A 19,303-nucleotide genomic window follows, 5' to 3' on the forward strand; every position below is an offset into this window, starting at 1 on the left:
TGCTTGAGGAGTATAAAGAATGTAAAAAGAATCTTAAGAAAGAAATTAGAAAAGCTAAAAGAAGATATGAGGTTGCTTTGGCAAGTAAGGTGAAAGTAAATCCAAAGGGTTTCTACAGCTATATTAATAGCAAAAGGATAACGAGGGATAAAATTGGTCCATTAGAGAGTCAGAGTGGACAGCTATCTGCAAAGCCAAAAGAGATGGGGGAGATAGTGAACAATTTATTTTCTTCGGTATTCACCAAGGAGAAGGATATTGAATTATGTGAGGTGAGGGAAACAAGTAGAGTAGCTATGGAAACTATGAGATTCAAAGAAGAGGAAGTACTGACACTTTTGAGAAATATAAAAGTGGATAAGTCTCCAGGTCCGGACAGGATATTCCCTAGGGCATTGAGTGAAGTTAGTGTAGAAATAGCAGGGGCTATGACAGAAATATTTCAAATGTCATTAGAAACGGGAATAGTGCCGGAGGATTGACGTACTGCGCATGTTGTTCCATTGTTTAAAAAGGGGTCTAAGAGTGAACCTAACAATTATAGACCTGTTAGTTTGACGTCAGTGGTGGGCAAATTAATGGAAAGGATACTTAGAGATAATATATATAAGCATCTGGATAAACAGGGTCTGATTAGGAACAGTCAACATGGATTTGTGCCTGGAAGGTCATGTTTGACTAATCTTCTTGAATTTTTTGAAGAGGTTACTCGGGAAATTGATGAGGGTAAAGCAGTGGATGTTGTATATATGGACTTCAGTAAGGCCTTTGACAAGGTTCCTCACGGAAGGTTGGTTAAGAAGGTTCAATTGTTGGGTATTAATGGTGGAGTAGCAAGATGGATTCAACAGTGGCTGAATGGGAGATGTCAGAGAGTAATGGTGGATGGTTGTTTGTCAGGTTGGAGGCCAGTGACTAGTGGGGTGCCACAGGGATCTGTGTTGGGTCCACTGTTGTTTGTCATGTACATCAATGATCTGGATGATGGTGTGGTAAATTGGATTAGTAAGTATGCAGATGAATGCTAAGATAGGTGGGGTTGTGGATGATGAAGTAGATTTTCAAAGTCTACAGAGAGATTTATGCCAGTTGGAAGAGTGGGCTGAAAGATGGCAGATGGAGTTTAATGCTGATAAGTGTGAGGTGCTACATCTTGGCAGGACAAATCAAAATAGGACGTACATGGTAAATGGTAGGGAATTGAAGAATGCAGGTGAACAGAGGGATCTGGGAATAACTGTGCACAGTTCCCTGAAAGTGGAATCTCATGTAGATAGGGTGGTAAAGAAAGCTTTTGGTGTGCTGGCCTTTATAAATCAGAGCATTGAGTATAGAAGTTGGGATGTAATGTTAAAATTGTACAAGGCATTGGTGAGGCCAATTCTGGAGTATGGTGTACAATTTTGGTCGCCTAATTATAGGAAGGATGTCAACAAAATAGAGAGAGTACAGAGGAGATTTACTAGAATGTTGCCTGGGTTTCAGCAACTAAGTTACAGAGAAAGGTTGAACAAGTTAGGGCTTTATTCTTTGGAGTGCAGAAGGTTAAGGGGGGACTTGATAGAGGTCTTTAAAATGATGAGAGGGATAGACAGAGTTGACGTGGATAAGCTTTTCCCACTGAGAGTAGGGAAGATTCAAACAAGGGAACATGACTTGAGAATTAAGGGACAGAAGTTTAGGGGTAACATGAGGGGGAATTTCTTTACTCAGAGAGTGGTGGCTATGTGGAATGAGCTTCCAGTGAAGGTGGTGGAGGCAGGTTCGTTTTTATCATTTAAAAATAAATTGGATAGTTATATGGATGGGAAAGGAATGGAGGGTTATGGTCTGAGCGCAGGTATATGGGACTAGGGGAGAATACGTGTTCGGCGCGGACTAGAAGGGTCGAGATGGCCTGTTTCCGTGCTGTAATTGTTATATGGTTATATGGTTATATTGAGCTGCTGTATTATTGGGTAAGGGAAATGTCTGTTATGCATGGGGTTAATCGATATCTGTAATTGGATTATTAAGAGACTACCCCCATGTGGTTCGCCCCCTCGAGGTCCCAGGACATATAAAAGTCCGCTGCCATGAGGTCCAGCGTCGATCTTCTGGGAGAGCGCTTGGGACTGCGTGACCTTCTGGAGTGTCTCTGTTTTAGCGAGGCCTAGATGGCTTGATCAGGCAGATACAAGGATCGAACCCGCGGTGGGATAGGTACAGTAGTTGAACTGTAATTTCACTTTGTTAAAATAAAGATTAGTTGTTCAAGTGCTTGATTCAATGTTTTTGGACTGAAACTAGACTGGGGCGAAGCTTAGAATGAGCAATTTACATGAACTGGTGATCGATGGTCGGCGTGGACCCAGTGGGCCGAGGGACTTGTTTCCATGATGTATCACTAAACTAAGCTAATCAAACAAAATACAAAACAAACACTGTAAATGCTGGAAATCTGTAATAAAAACAAAAAATGCTGGAAACAATCAGAGATCAGGAAGCATCTGCGGAAATAAATGTAGTATTTCAGGGCAGAGATTGGGAAATGGAAAGAAAGGTGGTTTTAAGCTACAGAGATGGTGATGGGAGGGAAATAGGATCGAGGCAATGTCTGTGATATGGTTAGTCAAATGGGATAATCGGGTATTTAGATGGTGATTATATTTCTCTGAACATGTGAAGATATGAACATGGGCTATTGTGGTTTTCTGCCTCATGTGTCTGAGATCAAACCTGCCACAGATTTAATAATATAATATGATTGCAGCATTTAAGCAACATTTAAAAACTGATTGATATGCAGGGAATTAAAGCATATGGATTATGTAGAGGCAAATGAGATTAGTTTAACTTGGCATTGAGTTTGGCAAAGACATTGTGAGCTAAAGGAACATTTACATGTTCTATGTAAAATGTAGGCTGCAGTTAAGGAGTCAGGACAAGGTGTCATGTACAGTTGCAGATGCACCAACATACACATACATGTTGGAGATTCCATCAACCCTTTCAGCTCAATCAACATGGTGTATTCTGGGTTTTCTGTATTGCAGCATTTTGTTTTCAGTTGCATTAATTTCAACTCTTTGTTTAGTTTTAGTTTAGTTTAGAGATTCAGTGATGAAACAGGCCCTTTGGCCCACTGAGTCAACACAGACCAGCGATCCCCGCACATTAACACTATCCTACACACACCAGGGACAATTGACATTTATACCAAGCCAATTAGCCTATAAACCCGTATGTCTTTGGAGTGAGGAAGGAAACCAGAGATTCCAGGAGAAAATCCATGCAGTTCACGGGGAGAACGTACAAACTCCAAACAGACGGCACCCGTAGTCAGGATCGAACCCAGGTCTGTGGCACTGTAATACAACCACTCTACCACTGTGCCACCGTGCCGCCTAGAATTTGTTATTTTTCTAAGTTGAAGTGATGACATTCACAACAGATTAACAATTCTTCAGACTTGAATAAAAAAACCATTCAAACTCTCTCTGTTTACAAAACCAAACAAAATCAATCCCAACCTAAGCTTTTCAACTACTCACAATTGATGATAGTGTAGAAACAAGGAACAGCAGATGCCGGTTTACACCAAAGATAGACACAAAGTGCTGGAATAACTCAGTGGGTCAGGCAGCATCTCTGGAGAAAAAGGATCTTTCACGCCTTGCATAACAAGAATCTGTCAACCTCTGCTTTAAAAATATTCAAAGATTCTGACTCTACTGCCCATTAAGAACAAAAAAAATGATTTCCAAAGTTTTAAACCTTCCTTAGTCACTTCTGATTTATATCTGGAAAAAATCTAGATTTTAATGTGCTGCTAAATGTTGTTGTGTTGTGAAGTGACTGTGCTGTAAAAGCCATATTGACTGCTGCTCTGTATCACAGCAGGATGATGTTGTGGTTGTTTGGTTTATCATCGGTTCACCTTCCTCTCTCTATGTGATGTGTTCATCGCCCTTTCTCCACCTTGCCCATACACAGCTCACCCCGTTCACTGTCGGCCAAATGTCCCACTACACCGCTTTGCAGGTTAATTGGCCTCTGTAAATTGCCTATAACATATGGGGAGTGGATGAGAACGTGAGGTATCAAATTACTAGTGAGAACAGTTTGGTGTGGACTCGGTACGCTGAAGAGCCTGTTTCCATGCTGGACCCAACCTTTTCCATGTCGGGTCTCCGTTGTCGTTGGGGCGTAGCACCATGGAGCGGCCTCCAACCGGAATGACCTGGGGGCTCCAGTCGCGGAGCCTGCGGATTTACCATTGTGGAGCTGGCCAGCTTCGGAGCATGGAGAGCTGTGGCGGTGCGCAGCTTCGACCTGACTCCCGAGCTCGGAGACTCCAGCCGCAGGTCCGGTGGACGGTGACATCGGGAGAAGAATGGAACACAGGGGAGAGACAAGGCTTTGCCTTCCATCACAGTGAGGAGGAGATTCACTGTGATGGATGTTTGTGTAAATTGTGTTGGTTGTGTGTCTTGGTTCTTTTCTTGTTGTATGACAGCAGAAACCAAATTTCGTTTGAACTTCATACTTGAGGTTCAAATGACAGTAAATAAATTGGATAATAATTCTATAAAATTGTACAATTGTATCTCTAAACTAATCACTGCCGCCCTGAATAAAGAGGATAATTTCAGCACAGCCACAGGTAGTCATCCGGAAAACAAGCCACCAGAATAATTGGCTCTCCCACAGGCCATCTATTCTGTCGCACTTCTTCTTCAGGTTGAAATAAAGGATCTAGACTCGATACGTCACCCATTCCTTTTCTCCAGAGATGCTGTCTGACGCTGAGTTATTTCAGCGTTTTATGTCTATCTCTCAGTTTAAACCAGCATCTGCAGTTCCTTCCTACACAGTACGTACTCCTGACGCTATTTCTCTGGCTTCACAATTTGGAACTCTGCAATTCTTTTGTCTCACACCTTTTCTCTTTTCATCTCTGGACTTTATCCAACCATCTGCCTATCCACCTTTTGGACGGCATGGGGGTGCAGCGGTAGATTATGCGGCAGTATTACAATCTATGGGCGTCTAAGGACGTACCTTTGGAAACAAGACGCGAAGTTTGGTTTCTCTGTCAATTGTTTGGAGACCAGGATATTCTTCATTTAAGGGAGGATGGGGCGACTGTTCACTGGCATTTGATCGCTTTGTGGCACAGTGGCACGGTAGAGATGCTCAGGGGCCCGGGTTCGATCCTGACTATGGGTGCTGTCCCCATGGAGTTTGTACATTCTCCCTGTGACCACGCGGGTATTCTCTGGGTGCTCTAGTTTCCTCCCACACTCCAAAGACGTACAGAGTTGTAGGCTAATTGTCTTGGTATAAAAATATATAAATTGTCCCTAGTGTGTGTAGGATAGTGTTAATGTGCGGGGATCGCTGGTCAGTGTGGACTCGGTGTGCCAAAGGGCCTGTTTCCGTGTTGTATCTCTAAACCAAACTAAACTAAAACCAAATACTTGGGGGTCCAGTCATTTGGTTCCTCATTTTCCATCACATTTCTGTTCATTGAAATGGGATTGTGTAGTGAGCAAAAAAAAAACACAATCCAATTTCTGGGTACATTTCTTTTTCCACAGTCACCTATTTCCTTGTGTGGTGTAGAGATTAACTTTAATCTCAAGATATGATGGTGTGAATATTCAGGACCTATTGCACCATTCCCAGATACCTACAACAGCAGCAGTTTTCATGTTTGTTAGTTTGTCCATCAGTGGAAAAACAGCAGACACTGAGCACTCCAACATTACGGAGCATGTTTTACTTGTCCACGGGCAGCTCTGCTGCACACTCTGGTTCTGATGGAGCACATCGCAGCTTTGGACACAATGGGAAAGGCCCAATCAAGGGGAGACCCGGCAGGGAGAGTGGCTGTTGCCACGTACAGCGGCAGGCATACTCTCGGTGAACGTCTGTAATGTTGCCGGCACCAAAACGTGTACTGCCCAGGTGAAGTCTGCTACATGATTTTACCAGGTTGAATGCAAAACAAAGCATTTCACGAGGCACATATGACGATACAGTATCATAGAATCATTGCATCTTTCAATGACATGGAGTAGGATTGAGAGGAGAACACCAGATGAAACACATCTCACCTTGCTGCATAAGAGCTCCAACTCCAAACCAGAAGCTGTTCAACAGGGTGAAGTTGTTCTCCACTATATCAGACCCAGGGTTGCAAGGATGAGCATCATACCATTCATATGGACTGAACCTGCAACGGGAAGGAGAACAAAGACACCATTGAATGGAAAGGCTGAAGCATCAACATTTCAAAAGTAGACATAGCTGAAGATCGGCACAAAATGCTGGACGAACTCAGCGGGTCAGGCAGCATCTCTGGAGAAAAGGAATTGGTGATGTTTTGGGTCAAGACACTTCATCAGGTCACCTATTCCTTGTCCCCACAGATGCTGCCTGACCTGCTGAGTTACTCCAGCACTTTGTGTCTGCCATCGGCGTAAACCAGCATCTGCAGTTCCTTCCTACACAGCAGACATTGCTGGTTGTTCCATCCAGGTCTGTTCACCACGTGAAAGAAAAGATAGATTAATGTTGAGTGCAGCAAAAAATATTTGTTTACCATCAAATGAGCCATTGAGAGAAACTGGCATTTTTGCACATCAAACTTCCAGCACATTCAGCCTAATTCTTTTTAGTTGATATTTTAGATATAATGTCCCCACAGGACAGCACGGTGGTGCAGTGATAGAGTTGCTGCCTTACAGTGAATGCAGCACTGGAGACCCGGGTTCGATCCCAACTACGGGTGCCGTCTGTACGGAGTTTGTACGCTCTCTCCGTGACCTGCGTGGGTTTTCTCCGAGATCGTCGGTTTCCTCCCACACTCCAAAGACATACAGGTTTGTAGGTTAATTAGCTTGGTAAATGTAAAAATTGTCCCTAATGGGTGAAGGCAGGGATCACTGGTCGGCGCAGACCTGGTGGGCTGAAGGGCCTGTTTCCGTGCTGTAACTCTAAATTATACCAAAACTCAATAATGTTCGTCTGTGTTTTAAATTAAATTCCAGTTCAAAAAACCTTATAATTGCTGACCTTAGTGATTCTACGCTGGTATTTATTCTACACGCAGGTCTCCTTCCATCCTGTGGATATCGCTCTATCCTTGCTCTCGTGTCTATTGTGTGGTCGACAGATTTTTCTTGGTGACTCACCATTTATTTCCAGTGGTAATTTTGTACATTCTAATCACTTTCTTGCGTGACAGAAAGGACATGACTTGTTGGGCTTTGTATTATTAAAATATTCCCTATAGTTTTGCCCTTTGTGAGTGGGCGGTGCGTTGCTTTATGTGAAGAGCAAAGTAATGCAGAATGAATATCAAAACCTCAGTTTGCAATGAACAAATAAATGAAATTGCATTGTAACAACCTGTCATCCCCTTGTTTTTCACAAGCTAAGTTCATAGTGCTGCGAACAATTTAATTTTCAACAAGTAATTATCGGGTATATTTGTTCTGGAATTTACTTTGGGATACAGAAAAACTTGTCTTTTAAGGAACTGCAGATGCTGGTTTACACCGAAGGTAGACACAAAGTGCTGCGGTGACTCAACGGGACAGACAGCATCTCTGGACAGAAGGAATGGGTGTCGTTTCGGGTCGATATCCTTCTTCAGGGGAAAGGGAGACACAGAGATATGGTGGGGTAAGGTGTGAAAACGAGAGGTCAAAGGGGATGAAGTTCAAGGAAAATTTAGAATGGGTCATTGTTAGCTGAGGGGAGGTTGACAACGAGGCATGGGGTCAGTAAAGTTTAATCAGGAGGACAGTGAAACTTTGTTGAGTTTGGATGTACTGAGGTTTACAGTGTGCCCAACATTAAAACGAAATGATTTCATTTTAACCACACTTGACAGCTCCAAAAGAGGCTTTGACTTGTTATTTGAAAGAAAATGTGAAGCATATTTTGCACTTCATCTTTAAAATGCTGTGTGATAATCCTTACTGTTTATTTCTTAAACGCCCCAGATACATAATCTTGCAGCCAACATGTAGACAAAACAGTTTTCCACGTGTCAGTAGAGATTTCTTCAAAGATTTCTATACTTTGTGACTTTGTCGTCGCCCAATACGTGGCGACTCTTTGCATGGTTTGTGTGTAGGCGGCAGAACGAAGAATTTCACTGTGACCATGTCACTTGTAAAAAAACTAGTAAAGAGGGCCTGTCCCACTTGGGCGTCATTTGCGCGTAATTTACGCAACATCATTTACGCGTCACGATGCAGGCGCGCGTCATGCCGTACACGTGGTGCGCGCACGGTGCGCATTACGCACGCATGGTGCATGGTGACGTAGGCAGTGACGCACGGTCGCGCACAGCGCCCCAGGATTTTGGGATGTACAAAATCTTCGTGCGCCATTTGCGTGACGCACAAATGACGCCCAAATGGGACAGGCCCTTTACAGTAAATGAACGATGACAAGGATAACATTATCAAAGGGAATGAAAACTATTCATTTGAACTGAATTTTCTTTACATATAGAGGGCTACAAATTATTCCTGACAAGGTTCACGGTGGCGCAGCGGTAAAGCTGCCTCACAGCGCCAGAGACCCGGGTGGGCTTTTTTCCGGGTGCTCCGGTTTCCTCCCACACTCAAAAGGCATACACGTTAGTAGGTTAATTGACTTTGGTAAAATTATAAATTGTCCCTAGAGTGTGTAGGATAGTGTTACTGTGCGGAGATCGCTTGGACCCTGTTTCCATGCTGTATCTCTAACCTAAACTAAACTGATCAAAAATAGTGATTTCAGCAGGGCAAAACACAGTGGGTTATGGAGAAACTACATCAGCCATGAAATTGAGAGAATGTTGGTCTGAAAAGATGAGACAAGAGACCACAAAGATGCAAAGACAGAAAAAAGCTATTTTGTTCAGAACACCACATTTATTCGACATAATTTACCACAATGAGCTGCTTGACCCCATGGCACAGATGTTATATTTTATTTCGGAGTCACGTGAGTGACTACGTGAAGAACCCCGCCAGGACGCATGCGTGTCATATCGCTACACGCATTGCAACAAGTCACAGCAAGGGGGAACGACGTTCCCCTAGCGGCAAAATTTGAAAGCCAGGAACAGCAGGTAAGGAGACTGCGTTCCAGAATTTGAAAGTCGGGAACAGCAGGTAAGAAGACTCTGCGTTCCTTGCACTTACCTTTTAGGTGGAGACATGGACCGGATCCATGAAGGCTGCGGGAGAGCTGGCGGGGGAGAACCGCGGAGTTGCGGACAGCCAGCAGAAACAGCAGCAGCCGACGGCACGGGAATCTTCTGAATTGGAGTCAGCTGTGCCCGACTTCGCTCCCGCTACGGCGAAATCCACTTCTCGGCCGGGCGAGAAAGCGAAGAGAAAGACCCCACGAATGCCGGACTCAGATGAGTCGGACTTTGAGGAGCCGCGAGCGGCCAGTGCCCGTGAGCACCGGGGCCGGTTCGAGCGGACGGGGCAGTACGAGCAGCCGGGAGCGGCTAGTGCCCGAGAGCACTGGAGCCGGTTTGACCGGCTGCATGACGAGGAGCAGCCGCGAGCGGCCAGTACCCGTGAGCACGGGGGCCGGTTAGAGCGGTTGCTCCAGGAGATCCTCCAAAGTGGCAGACTCCGGGAGAGGGAGGCTAGCCACAGTGGGCACCCAATAAGCCCCACAGCGGTACCCCTTGCGGGGCTGCATAGTGTCTCCTCCTCGTCAGACTCTGAACGGGTCACAGAACCACATACCCCCAGTAGCCCTGGGGTGAAATAAGGCATGCTGGATATGGTGAACCAATTCTTCCAGCCAGACCTAACCGGGGAAGACCTGGAGCCCAAAATTGCAGCCAGTGTGGACTATTTGTCTAGTAACAAACTACAGACACAGGCTATGTCTGACGCCATTGCATGGCATTTACCCCCAGGTAACTGCAAGACATTGCAAGTGCCTAGTGTTAACCAGTGTATCTGGAGACATATGGGGACAGGTATCCGCAATACTGATCTCAAAACCCAAAACGTGCTCAAGGTATTGACGGCGGGAAGTCAATAACGGCAGCAGATGGGGTGGAACGACAATTTTAACCTGGACCTGCAGGTAAGAGCTGCGGTCTTTTTATGTTTTTACCATGCTGATTGCAGGTGGAGAAACCAACGGGCTGCGACAAAGCTGGTGGGCTAGATGGGATCAGCTGTGCCAGATGTCCTCCACACCGGCCATATCCACTCCACGGAAGGACAGTAAGGACAAAGCTGGAGAAGGAGGACCGCGGAGCAGCGGGCAGCCAGCAGCAGCCAGCGGCACTCGGATTACCGATAGTGGGATCAGCTGTGCCCGATGTCGCCTCCGCACCGGCCAGATCCACGCGGCCGGGCGGAAAGGCTAGACACAAAACAAACAAGGTCGTGGACTCAGAGGAGTCCGACTTTGAACAACCGCGGGCGGCCAGCGCCCGAGAGCGCTGGAGCGGGATGGAGCGGTGTATGGAGCTTTGCTCCAACGTGACAGACTCGGGGAGATGGAGTCGGGTCACTGTGGGCCCTATGATAAACCCACAGCAGTACCTCTTGAAGGGCTGCACAGTGCTTCTACCTCATCAGAGGGGAGCACTGCGGGTCAGTTCTGGGCTGACCTGGAAGAGGGGTCCGCAGAAGGAAAGACAAGTGTGCAGGGGGTGCAGGAACAAGAGAACCTGCGGGGACCTCCAACGCCAACCAAACCGAAAATCCAGACCCAGTGCGACAACAGCAGCGAAGAACCTACAAAAAGTAAACCTGCCACTGGTAACTATGGAGGTAGGTGGGTCTGGTTCCCTACAATATACAGGGAGCACGGAGATTGGGTGGAGATTACACTCTTTTCTGAATGCATGGAGCATGATAACAACCGATACTTACATCTAAAGCAGTATCCAGGGATATACAATAGAGTTTATACACAAGTACAGCCCTCCAGTTCAACATATACTGAACCGAATGTTCATGCCTTCTGATAAAGGAAAATCAAAAGCGCAAGCTGAACTGAAGCGGCTTTACATAAAAGGTGTAATTGAGAAAACTCAACACGAACCATTAGAATTCGTGTCCAATATATTTATCAAAAACAAAAAAGATGATGGTTATCGCATCATCATAGATCTGACAAAATAGATACCTTTGTTACTGCTTAACAATTAATTTCCAAAGGTTACTTCAATGGCCAGCATCGATTTAAAATATGTTTACTATTCAGTGCCTATACGAGGTGACCACAGATGTTACTTAAAATTCAACTGGATGGGACAACTCTGACAGTATAAAGCACTGCCAAATGGGTTCTCATCAGCCCCAGGCTGTTTCACAAAACTTTTGAAACCAGCCTAGCGTTTCTACGGAAACGTACACACATGGTCATGGCATATTTAGATGACATACTCATTGTGGGCAAAACTTGGGAATTGGCCAAACAAACTGTCACAGCCACAGAAAAGTTATTTGGAAAACTGGGATTCATTTTCATCCAGTTAAATCTAAACTAACGCCTTCCACTACTATGGACTATCTGGGGTTTCACCATTGACTCAGTTCACATGTCGGTGACTCTGCCTAAGGGAAAGGCTAGAGATTTAATAGAGGCTTGCAATAACCTCACTGACATCAGCAAACCATCCATCAGATTGGTAGCAAAAGTAATTGGCATAATGATGGCTGCCTTTCCAGCCACACAATTTGGACCTCTACATTACCACAACTTACAGAGAGCAAAATACAAGCACTCTAAATTATGAAGGTCACTTTGACCGATCTGTGAAACTACCAATCAAGCTAAAATGGAACTAAAATGGTGGATAGATAACATCTGGCTTGGTCCAATCCAATCATTGTCAGTAACCCTTCCATGGTACTACAAACTGATGCAAGTGCACTTGGGTGGGGAGCCACCAATACCAATACCACCGTGGTAGCATACATTGACCACAGGGTGGAAACAAATCGACATCATGTGACAATCTGGCTACACAATTTGGCAATGGTGTATCCAGAGAGATATTTGGATATCAGCCACTTACCTACCAGGAAGACTAAATTCAGTGGCAGACACCAGGTCAGGCAAATTTAATGAAAACACCAAATGGATGTTGAATAAAATAGTATTTGCTGATATCACAGCAAATATGGAACACCAGATATCGATTTATTCGCATCCAGACTTAACCACCAGTTATCAAATTATGTTTAATGGGAACCAGACCCTGGGGCAGCGGCGACAGATGCATTTTCGCTGCATGGGGGGGGGGGGGGGATTGTTTATTTACGCATTCCCTCCTTTTCCTGCCTCATCAGTCGGGTATTAAGGAAATACAACAAGACTCTGCATCTGGTATTGGTAGTACCCGATTGGCCTACACAACCATGGTTCCCAGTGGTATCAAACATGGTATCAGAGACATGAACATCCCGTCTGTTCTGGAATATCTGGCCAGCCTCCAGTATGATGAGGGGCTCAGTTACAGTGCCATCAACTGCGCCAGAAGTGCCCTATCGACTTACCTATGGCAAGGGACAGAGCATTACACTGTTGGGACTCACCCACTGGTACAAAACTTATGAGGGGAATTTTTAATACTATCCCCAAGAACCAGATACTCCCAAATATGGGATGTAAGAATACTCCTGAAGATGCTCAGGAATTGGTCTCCAGCAACAGTTCTGTCCCTACACAGACTGACATTAAAACAGTCATGCTAATGGTATTGGTCACGGCACAGAGGATACAGTCACTGCAAAAACTAGACTGGACAACATGACTTCCTCAACAGAAAATATTACGTTTCATATTTATGAGTTAGTAAGCAGAACAGAAAGGGATCAGCAGGCCTCAATATACAATTAGGTCATACCCAACAGATGACCGTCTGTGTATAGTAAGACATCTGTCGTTATACATGGAGAAAACGAATATCCTAAGAGGCAATGAAAAGGCACATTTTGGTCAGCCACTAGCAACCACACCAAGAGTGACGGTCAAGACCATCTCAAGATGGCCGAAACAGGTGCTAACACAGGCTGGGGTGGATACTAGTATTTTAAAATCTCTTTCCACCAGGGCTGCAGCTACATCGGCAGCAATACAGTTGGATGTACCAATGGGCCAAATCCTCAAGGCATCAGGATGGTCTGGAGGGGAAAACAATCCAATTATTTTATAATAAACCAGTAATGAAACCTGGAACGTTTGCAGAAACAATTTTAAGTTCTGTAAATTAATTTAAACCCATGAAAAGGGGTTATAAATTTGTGTTAACAAATTTTATGATTTCAATGTCGAATTCATGTCCAAATTATGTTTACACAATTCCACCCACAGTCAAGGCAGACGTGATGCATGGACTCGTTTCCACGGCATGAAATCACAGAGCTTTAAAATCTTCACGTAGTCACTCACGTGACTCCGAAATAAAATAGTAAGATTAAATGAGAACTTACCAGTTTGAAGTTTGATCTGTATTTTATGAGGAGTTACGATGAGGGATTACGTGCCCTCCGCTCCCACCCTGATCATATACTTAACTGGTATCTCTTCTCTAATCTTACTATGTTTAGTCATTACAGTTATCTGTGATTTCACACCGCTGCTTTGAAGAATGACACGCATGCGTCCTGGCGGGGTTCTTCACGTAATCCCTCATCGTAACTCCTCATAAAATACAGATCAATCTTCAAACTGGTAAGTTCTCGTTTAATCTTACTATTCTTCAGTGTACCTACTGATCTTTCCTCACTCATCTCCTTATCGACCTTCCCTTTTAAGTCCATCAATACTTATTTGCCACAATCTCTCAATGACACCGATTTTCACACCCCAGTGCATTCCAAATGCAGCTGCCTCTAACGTTCCTGCAACAGTACCTTCACACCAACTCTCAGGGTTAATGAATGCTCAGCTCTGATATCTTTTCTGTAGATCACAACTTTAAACTGAAACAGTAAAGGAAAATAACGGCTGGTACATTCAAAGAACTTTGTGTCTCAGTTATTTGCATGACAGCGTCTGAATGCAGGCACAACTTGGAACCGTATCAAATTGTTGAATTATTTATCTTTTTTTTTGGTCTGATTTGGAGTTTAAAAAAATGATAAATTGACTCCCGTGTCTAATAAATGATGTAGGAGTGACCTAGGAACCATATAAGATCTTTCACTACATTCAGTGTGCACTAAAGGGCCTGTCCCACTAACGCGATTTTTTCGGCGACTTGCCGGCACCCGTCATCGTCGCAGCAGGTTGCCGAAAATGTTCAACATGTTGATAATCCAGCGGCGACCAGAAAAAGGTACGACTCTTCGGGCGTCTACTCACGACCATATAGGCATCACCACGCGACATGTCTTCCCAGCTCTCCCACAGCCTACTGTCTCCTCCTCTTCCTTTCTTTTTCCCACCCCCCCCCACATCAGTCTGAAGAAGGATCTCGACCCGAAACGTCGCCTATTCCTTCGCTCTATAGATGCTGCCTTACCCTCTGAGTTTCTCCAGCGTTAATCAAGTAAAAAGAATATGATTTAACTCAGATTAGATTTTTATTGCGATAATTCCCAGGTACAGTAGCCCCCACCAGGAGACTGGACCAGACAGAGCAGTGCAGTTCTTTATGCACACAAAACAGTGTTTAGATTAGTTTAGAGATACAGTGCAGAAACAGGCCCTTGGGCGCAGCAAGTCCGCCAAGATATGGGGGGGGGGGGGGGGGGGGGCAGAGATTGGTGGGGTTTGGAATACATTGCTAGCATTGGTGGTGGAGGCAAATAGGATAGTGGCATTTGAAGAGGCTTTTGAAGAGTGCAGGGAATAGAGGGATATGGATCATGTGCAGGGAGATGAGATCGGTTCAGCTAAGCATCATGTACGGCACAATCATTGTGGGCTGAAGGGCCCGTTCCTGTGCTGTTCTATGTCCATCTATTACTTCATCTATGGCTCTGCCATCCTTCATCTTTGGAGATTTGGATTTAGAGAGATATGATGTGGAAACAGGTCTTTCAGCCCACTGAGTCCACTCTGACCATCAATTACCAGTACACTAGTTCTATGTTATCCCACTTTCACATCCTATGCAGTAGGAGCAATTTACAGAAGCCAATTAACCTATAAACCTGCACATCTTTGGGAAGTGGGAGGAAACTGGAGCTCCTGGAGGAAACTTGTGCGGTCACAGGGAGAACGTAAAAACGCGGCACGGACATCACCGGAGATCAGGATTGTACCCGGGTCGCTGGTGCTGCAAGACAGCAGCTCTACCCCTTGTCACAAGTGCCTCCATCCCAAATCTTCTTGATTGCTCCTTCAAAAAATTCCATCAAATTCCTGAGACATGACCTCCTACGCGAAACCATGCTGAAAATCTCAAATAAACCCTTGGCCATCCAATAACATATCTCTTATCCCTCAGAATCCTCTTCCGACCACAGATGTTCGGATATGCTCTATAGTTCCCAGGTGTACCAGCACAGTGAGATACAAACTGTTTTCTTAAGGATTCTTCACTTATTAAATGTTATTTATTCCCTTACTGTTCTTGCCCTAGCTCTCTAAGACATTTTAATGAATTGCCGAAGGGTCTGTTTCCATGCTGCATCTCAAACCAAACTACTTCAATGAGAAGTTGTATTCTCATTCTGTGGCACCTGGGGCATCTGGGGCACCTGAGCTGAGGAATGATTTTTTTGCCCACTTAGTATCAGGAACAAACAATAGTTGGTCACACACACCAAAGGTTACACATAGGTTACATCTCCTAGACTCTCATCATCACTATATTTGGAACCAAGAAGAATAAGTAACTAAGATGTATTCTGCTCATTTTTGCCTGGGGTTTCAACGTGGAGATTGCCCAACAAATATAAAATCCCAGTATGCATGTTCAATCCTCAGGGTGACACAGTGGTGCAGCAGTAGAGTTGCTGGCTTACAGCGCCAGAGACCCGGGTTCGATCCTGACTACGGGTGCTGTCTGCACGGTGCTTGTATGTTCTCCCTGTGACCCACATGGGTTTTCTCCGGGTGTTCCAGTTTCCTCTAACTCTCCAAAAACGTGCATGTTTGCAGGTGTATCGGCTTGTGTAAATTGCCCCTGGTGTGTAGGATGAAACTAGTGTACGGGTGATCACTGGTCGGCACGGACTCAGTGGGCCAAAGAGCCTGTTTCCACGCTGCATCTCTAAAAGTCCAATAAAACATGTCCAATCGTGGTAATTAGCAGCAAACTTGATTAGATTGCAAGCCTCACATATGAAACCATTTCCATTAATGGTGACCAGACTTTGAACTAATTTTAACTTTGAAGTCAACATCAAAATCAGAAGTGGCACCTTCATAGAAAAAATAAAAATGACTGAACTTGGTGGCTAATTAATGTCCTCTAACACAACAAGTATAGCCTCATTAATTCACAGTTTTACGATGAACGCTGATGTGATACGTCTCATACAGTATACTTGTCGAACCGAGTTTCAGCTTCACAATACAACCAAACGCTGAAAGGACTGAATCAATCTTGTTAAATGGGGTTTTCTTTGGCATTAAAGATGTTGCTGAAAAATTGGAATGGCTCTTTGTTGAAAGTTATATCGAGACGGCTTTATTATTTTTTCACAAACACTTACAAAGTTGCTGTTTCAGGATAAAGAATAATACTATTTATTGAAGGTTTCTTCACTCAATCACCACTTTAAAGCTGTGATCCATCCTGGGCTGAAAGCACGAGACTCTTCCAAATGTCTCCTGATATTTGCGAAAGGGGTGGCACAGTGGCGCAGTGGTAGAGTTGCTGCCTCACAGCGTCAGGGAGCCGGGTGCAATCCTGACTACAGGTGCTGTCTGTGCGTAGTTTGTACATTCTCCCCATGACCGTGTGGGTTTTCCCCGGGTGCTCCGGTTTCCTCCCACACTCCAAAGACAGACAGGTTTGAAGGTTAATTGGCTTGATAAGATTGTAAATTGTTCCCAGTGTGTGTAGATCAACCGTCGGCATGGACCCGGTGGGTCGAAGGGCCTGTTTCCACACTATATCTCAATACTAAACTAAACTAGACTATTGTGCCAAATCTTAGGCTGTGAGTAATATTTTAAGTTAAAGGTGAAAGAAAAAGACATGTATATGGTGTCCGTTGTATCTCTTAACAAAGTTCCAAACACCTTTGTAGGCACTAAACTAATCCTCAATTATCTCTTCTGGCAGTGTGTTCCATAACCCAACACCCTCTGGGTGAAAATTTTGCTCCTCGGGTTCTATTAAATCCTGCTCCTCTCACCTTAAACCTATGTCCTCTGGGTTTTGATACATCTACCCTGATTACCCTGATTACCCTGACTACAAGATTTGACCCGATTCATTCCCACCAGTCCTAGATTAACCAAACATTCTGTATTGTTGAATCCTGGCAACATCCTCATAAATCTTCTCTGTACTCTTTCCACCTTAATGAAATGCTTCCTATAGCAGGGTGACCAAAACTGTGCACAATCAGGGCCGGATTTAGATGAAGAGCCTATTCCATCTAGGAATTAGGCTATTCCACTTGTGAGGCCCCTCAGAATCCCCTTAAGGCCCCTCCCAATCAGCCTATGAAGCCTATAGGTAAATCCGGCCCTGCTGAGGCCCCCCTAGATCTCGAGGCCCTAAGCTTAAGCTTGTGAAGTTTATACGTAAATCCGGCCCTGTGCACAATACCTCAAATGCAGCCTCACCAATGTCTTGTACGATTGTAACTTAAGCACTTTATATTTTGGAAATGGATTATGGAAAATTAAGCCGATTAAGCCAAGGTAGCTGAAAGGTTGTGTTAGAGTAATTAGAGAGTAATTAGGGTAAACTGCAAGGCAAAGTTAATTAGAACCGTTAGCTATGTGTGGGAGTTAGAATGTGGGATGATGCACAGAAAAGCAAGGTTACAGGATAAGCAAAGATCCTTGGTACCAAAGGTACTAAGGACAGATGAGCAGGCCTACAAATCTTTCTGTCGACACATATGGCAAATGAGGAGTGGTTATCTACATGAAGAATGGAGGAACCACTGTCGGGCAAGTCCCAGATTAAACCAATAATTAACAAGCAGTTCAGTCTCAGCTGTTACACCGTGAGTCCATCACAATGGAAACAAAAAGGATACATTGCATGAATTTGTAGGTGAGAGGGGCAAGAAGGTGAGTGGGCATGTTTGGGGCAAGATACTTTGTTTTTACATAGTAGGTGGTGGAGGCCTGATACTGCCGGCACTGGTGGTGGAGGCAGATACAATAGTGGCATTTAAGCATCTTTTCGGGCAGGCACATGGACATTCAGGGAATAGAGGGATATGGATCACGTGCAGGCAGAGGAGATTAGTTTATATTGGCATCATGTCTGGCACACACATTATGGGCAAAGGACCCATTCCTATGTTGTACTGTAATGAGAAAGACAGGATTGTGGTGCTTTATTTTGAAACTATAGAATCCACATGCAGCTAGTGTAATGCAAATACTATAAAGTACGGGAAGATTTTGGGGTCAATAATTCATCTTTGAGCTCTCATTTCAAGTGGTTCTCAGTGTACACCATAGGTGAGACCAAAAGAACCCGTCTTGCCTCAGAACATCAAGTCAGCTGTATGAGTTGGCTTCAGCGTGCTGTCTTGGTCGGAGGTGAAATGAGGAGAGTGACTGGATATGAAAGCCAAAGTTTGGGATGAGTCACACTCCAGCCGCTCCCTCTTCTCCCCTCTCCCATTGAGCAAAAGATACAGAAGTGTGAAATCGCAAACCTCCAGATTCAGGGACAGTTTCTTCCCAGTTGTTATCAGGCAACTAAACCATACTATTAACAACTAGAGAGCAGTCCTGAACTACTATCTACCTCATTGGCGACCCTCAGACTATCTTTGATCGGATTTTACTGGTTTTATCTTGCATTAAACACTATTCACAGTATTGCCTTGATCGTGTACCCGTATACCTTGGACGGCTCGATTGTAATCATGTATTGTTTTTCTGCTGTCTGGTTAGCACGCAACAAAAGCTTTTCATTGTACCAAGGTACACAAGACAATAAACTAAACTCAAACACCTACACTACCATTTTTACATGACTTAACTGGCTGTGAAGTATCTCCTGAGTTTAGGAAAGATATATATAAAAGCAAATTATTTCAGTAAATGCATTCATGTGCATGTTCGTGTGGAAAAGACTGGTTCAGGTTAAGATTTGGTTGAAGATCTACTCATTCAGTGCTGGCCTCAGTTTACACATTTGGAATATTAAATGAACTCGTAATCCAGGGAA

The 19,303-nt window shown here is 44.4% G+C and overlaps 1 protein-coding gene across 1 annotated transcript in view; it reads right to left on the minus strand.

Moving 5' to 3' along the window:
• grik3 (glutamate ionotropic receptor kainate type subunit 3) overlaps positions 1–19,303 on the minus strand; it is a 579,584-nt gene that overhangs the window by 128,700 nt on the left and 431,581 nt on the right. Inside the window, exon 12 of the mRNA XM_033045484.1 lies at positions 6,102–6,220. Within this exon, the coding sequence (XP_032901375.1) occupies positions 6,102–6,220 (119 nt within the window). The remainder of the gene's footprint in view (positions 1–6,101; positions 6,221–19,303) is intronic.

Source organism: Amblyraja radiata, chromosome 27 (assembly GCF_010909765.2).
Source record: "Amblyraja radiata isolate CabotCenter1 chromosome 27, sAmbRad1.1.pri, whole genome shotgun sequence".
NCBI classification, from domain to species: Eukaryota; Metazoa; Chordata; class Chondrichthyes; order Rajiformes; family Rajidae; genus Amblyraja; species Amblyraja radiata.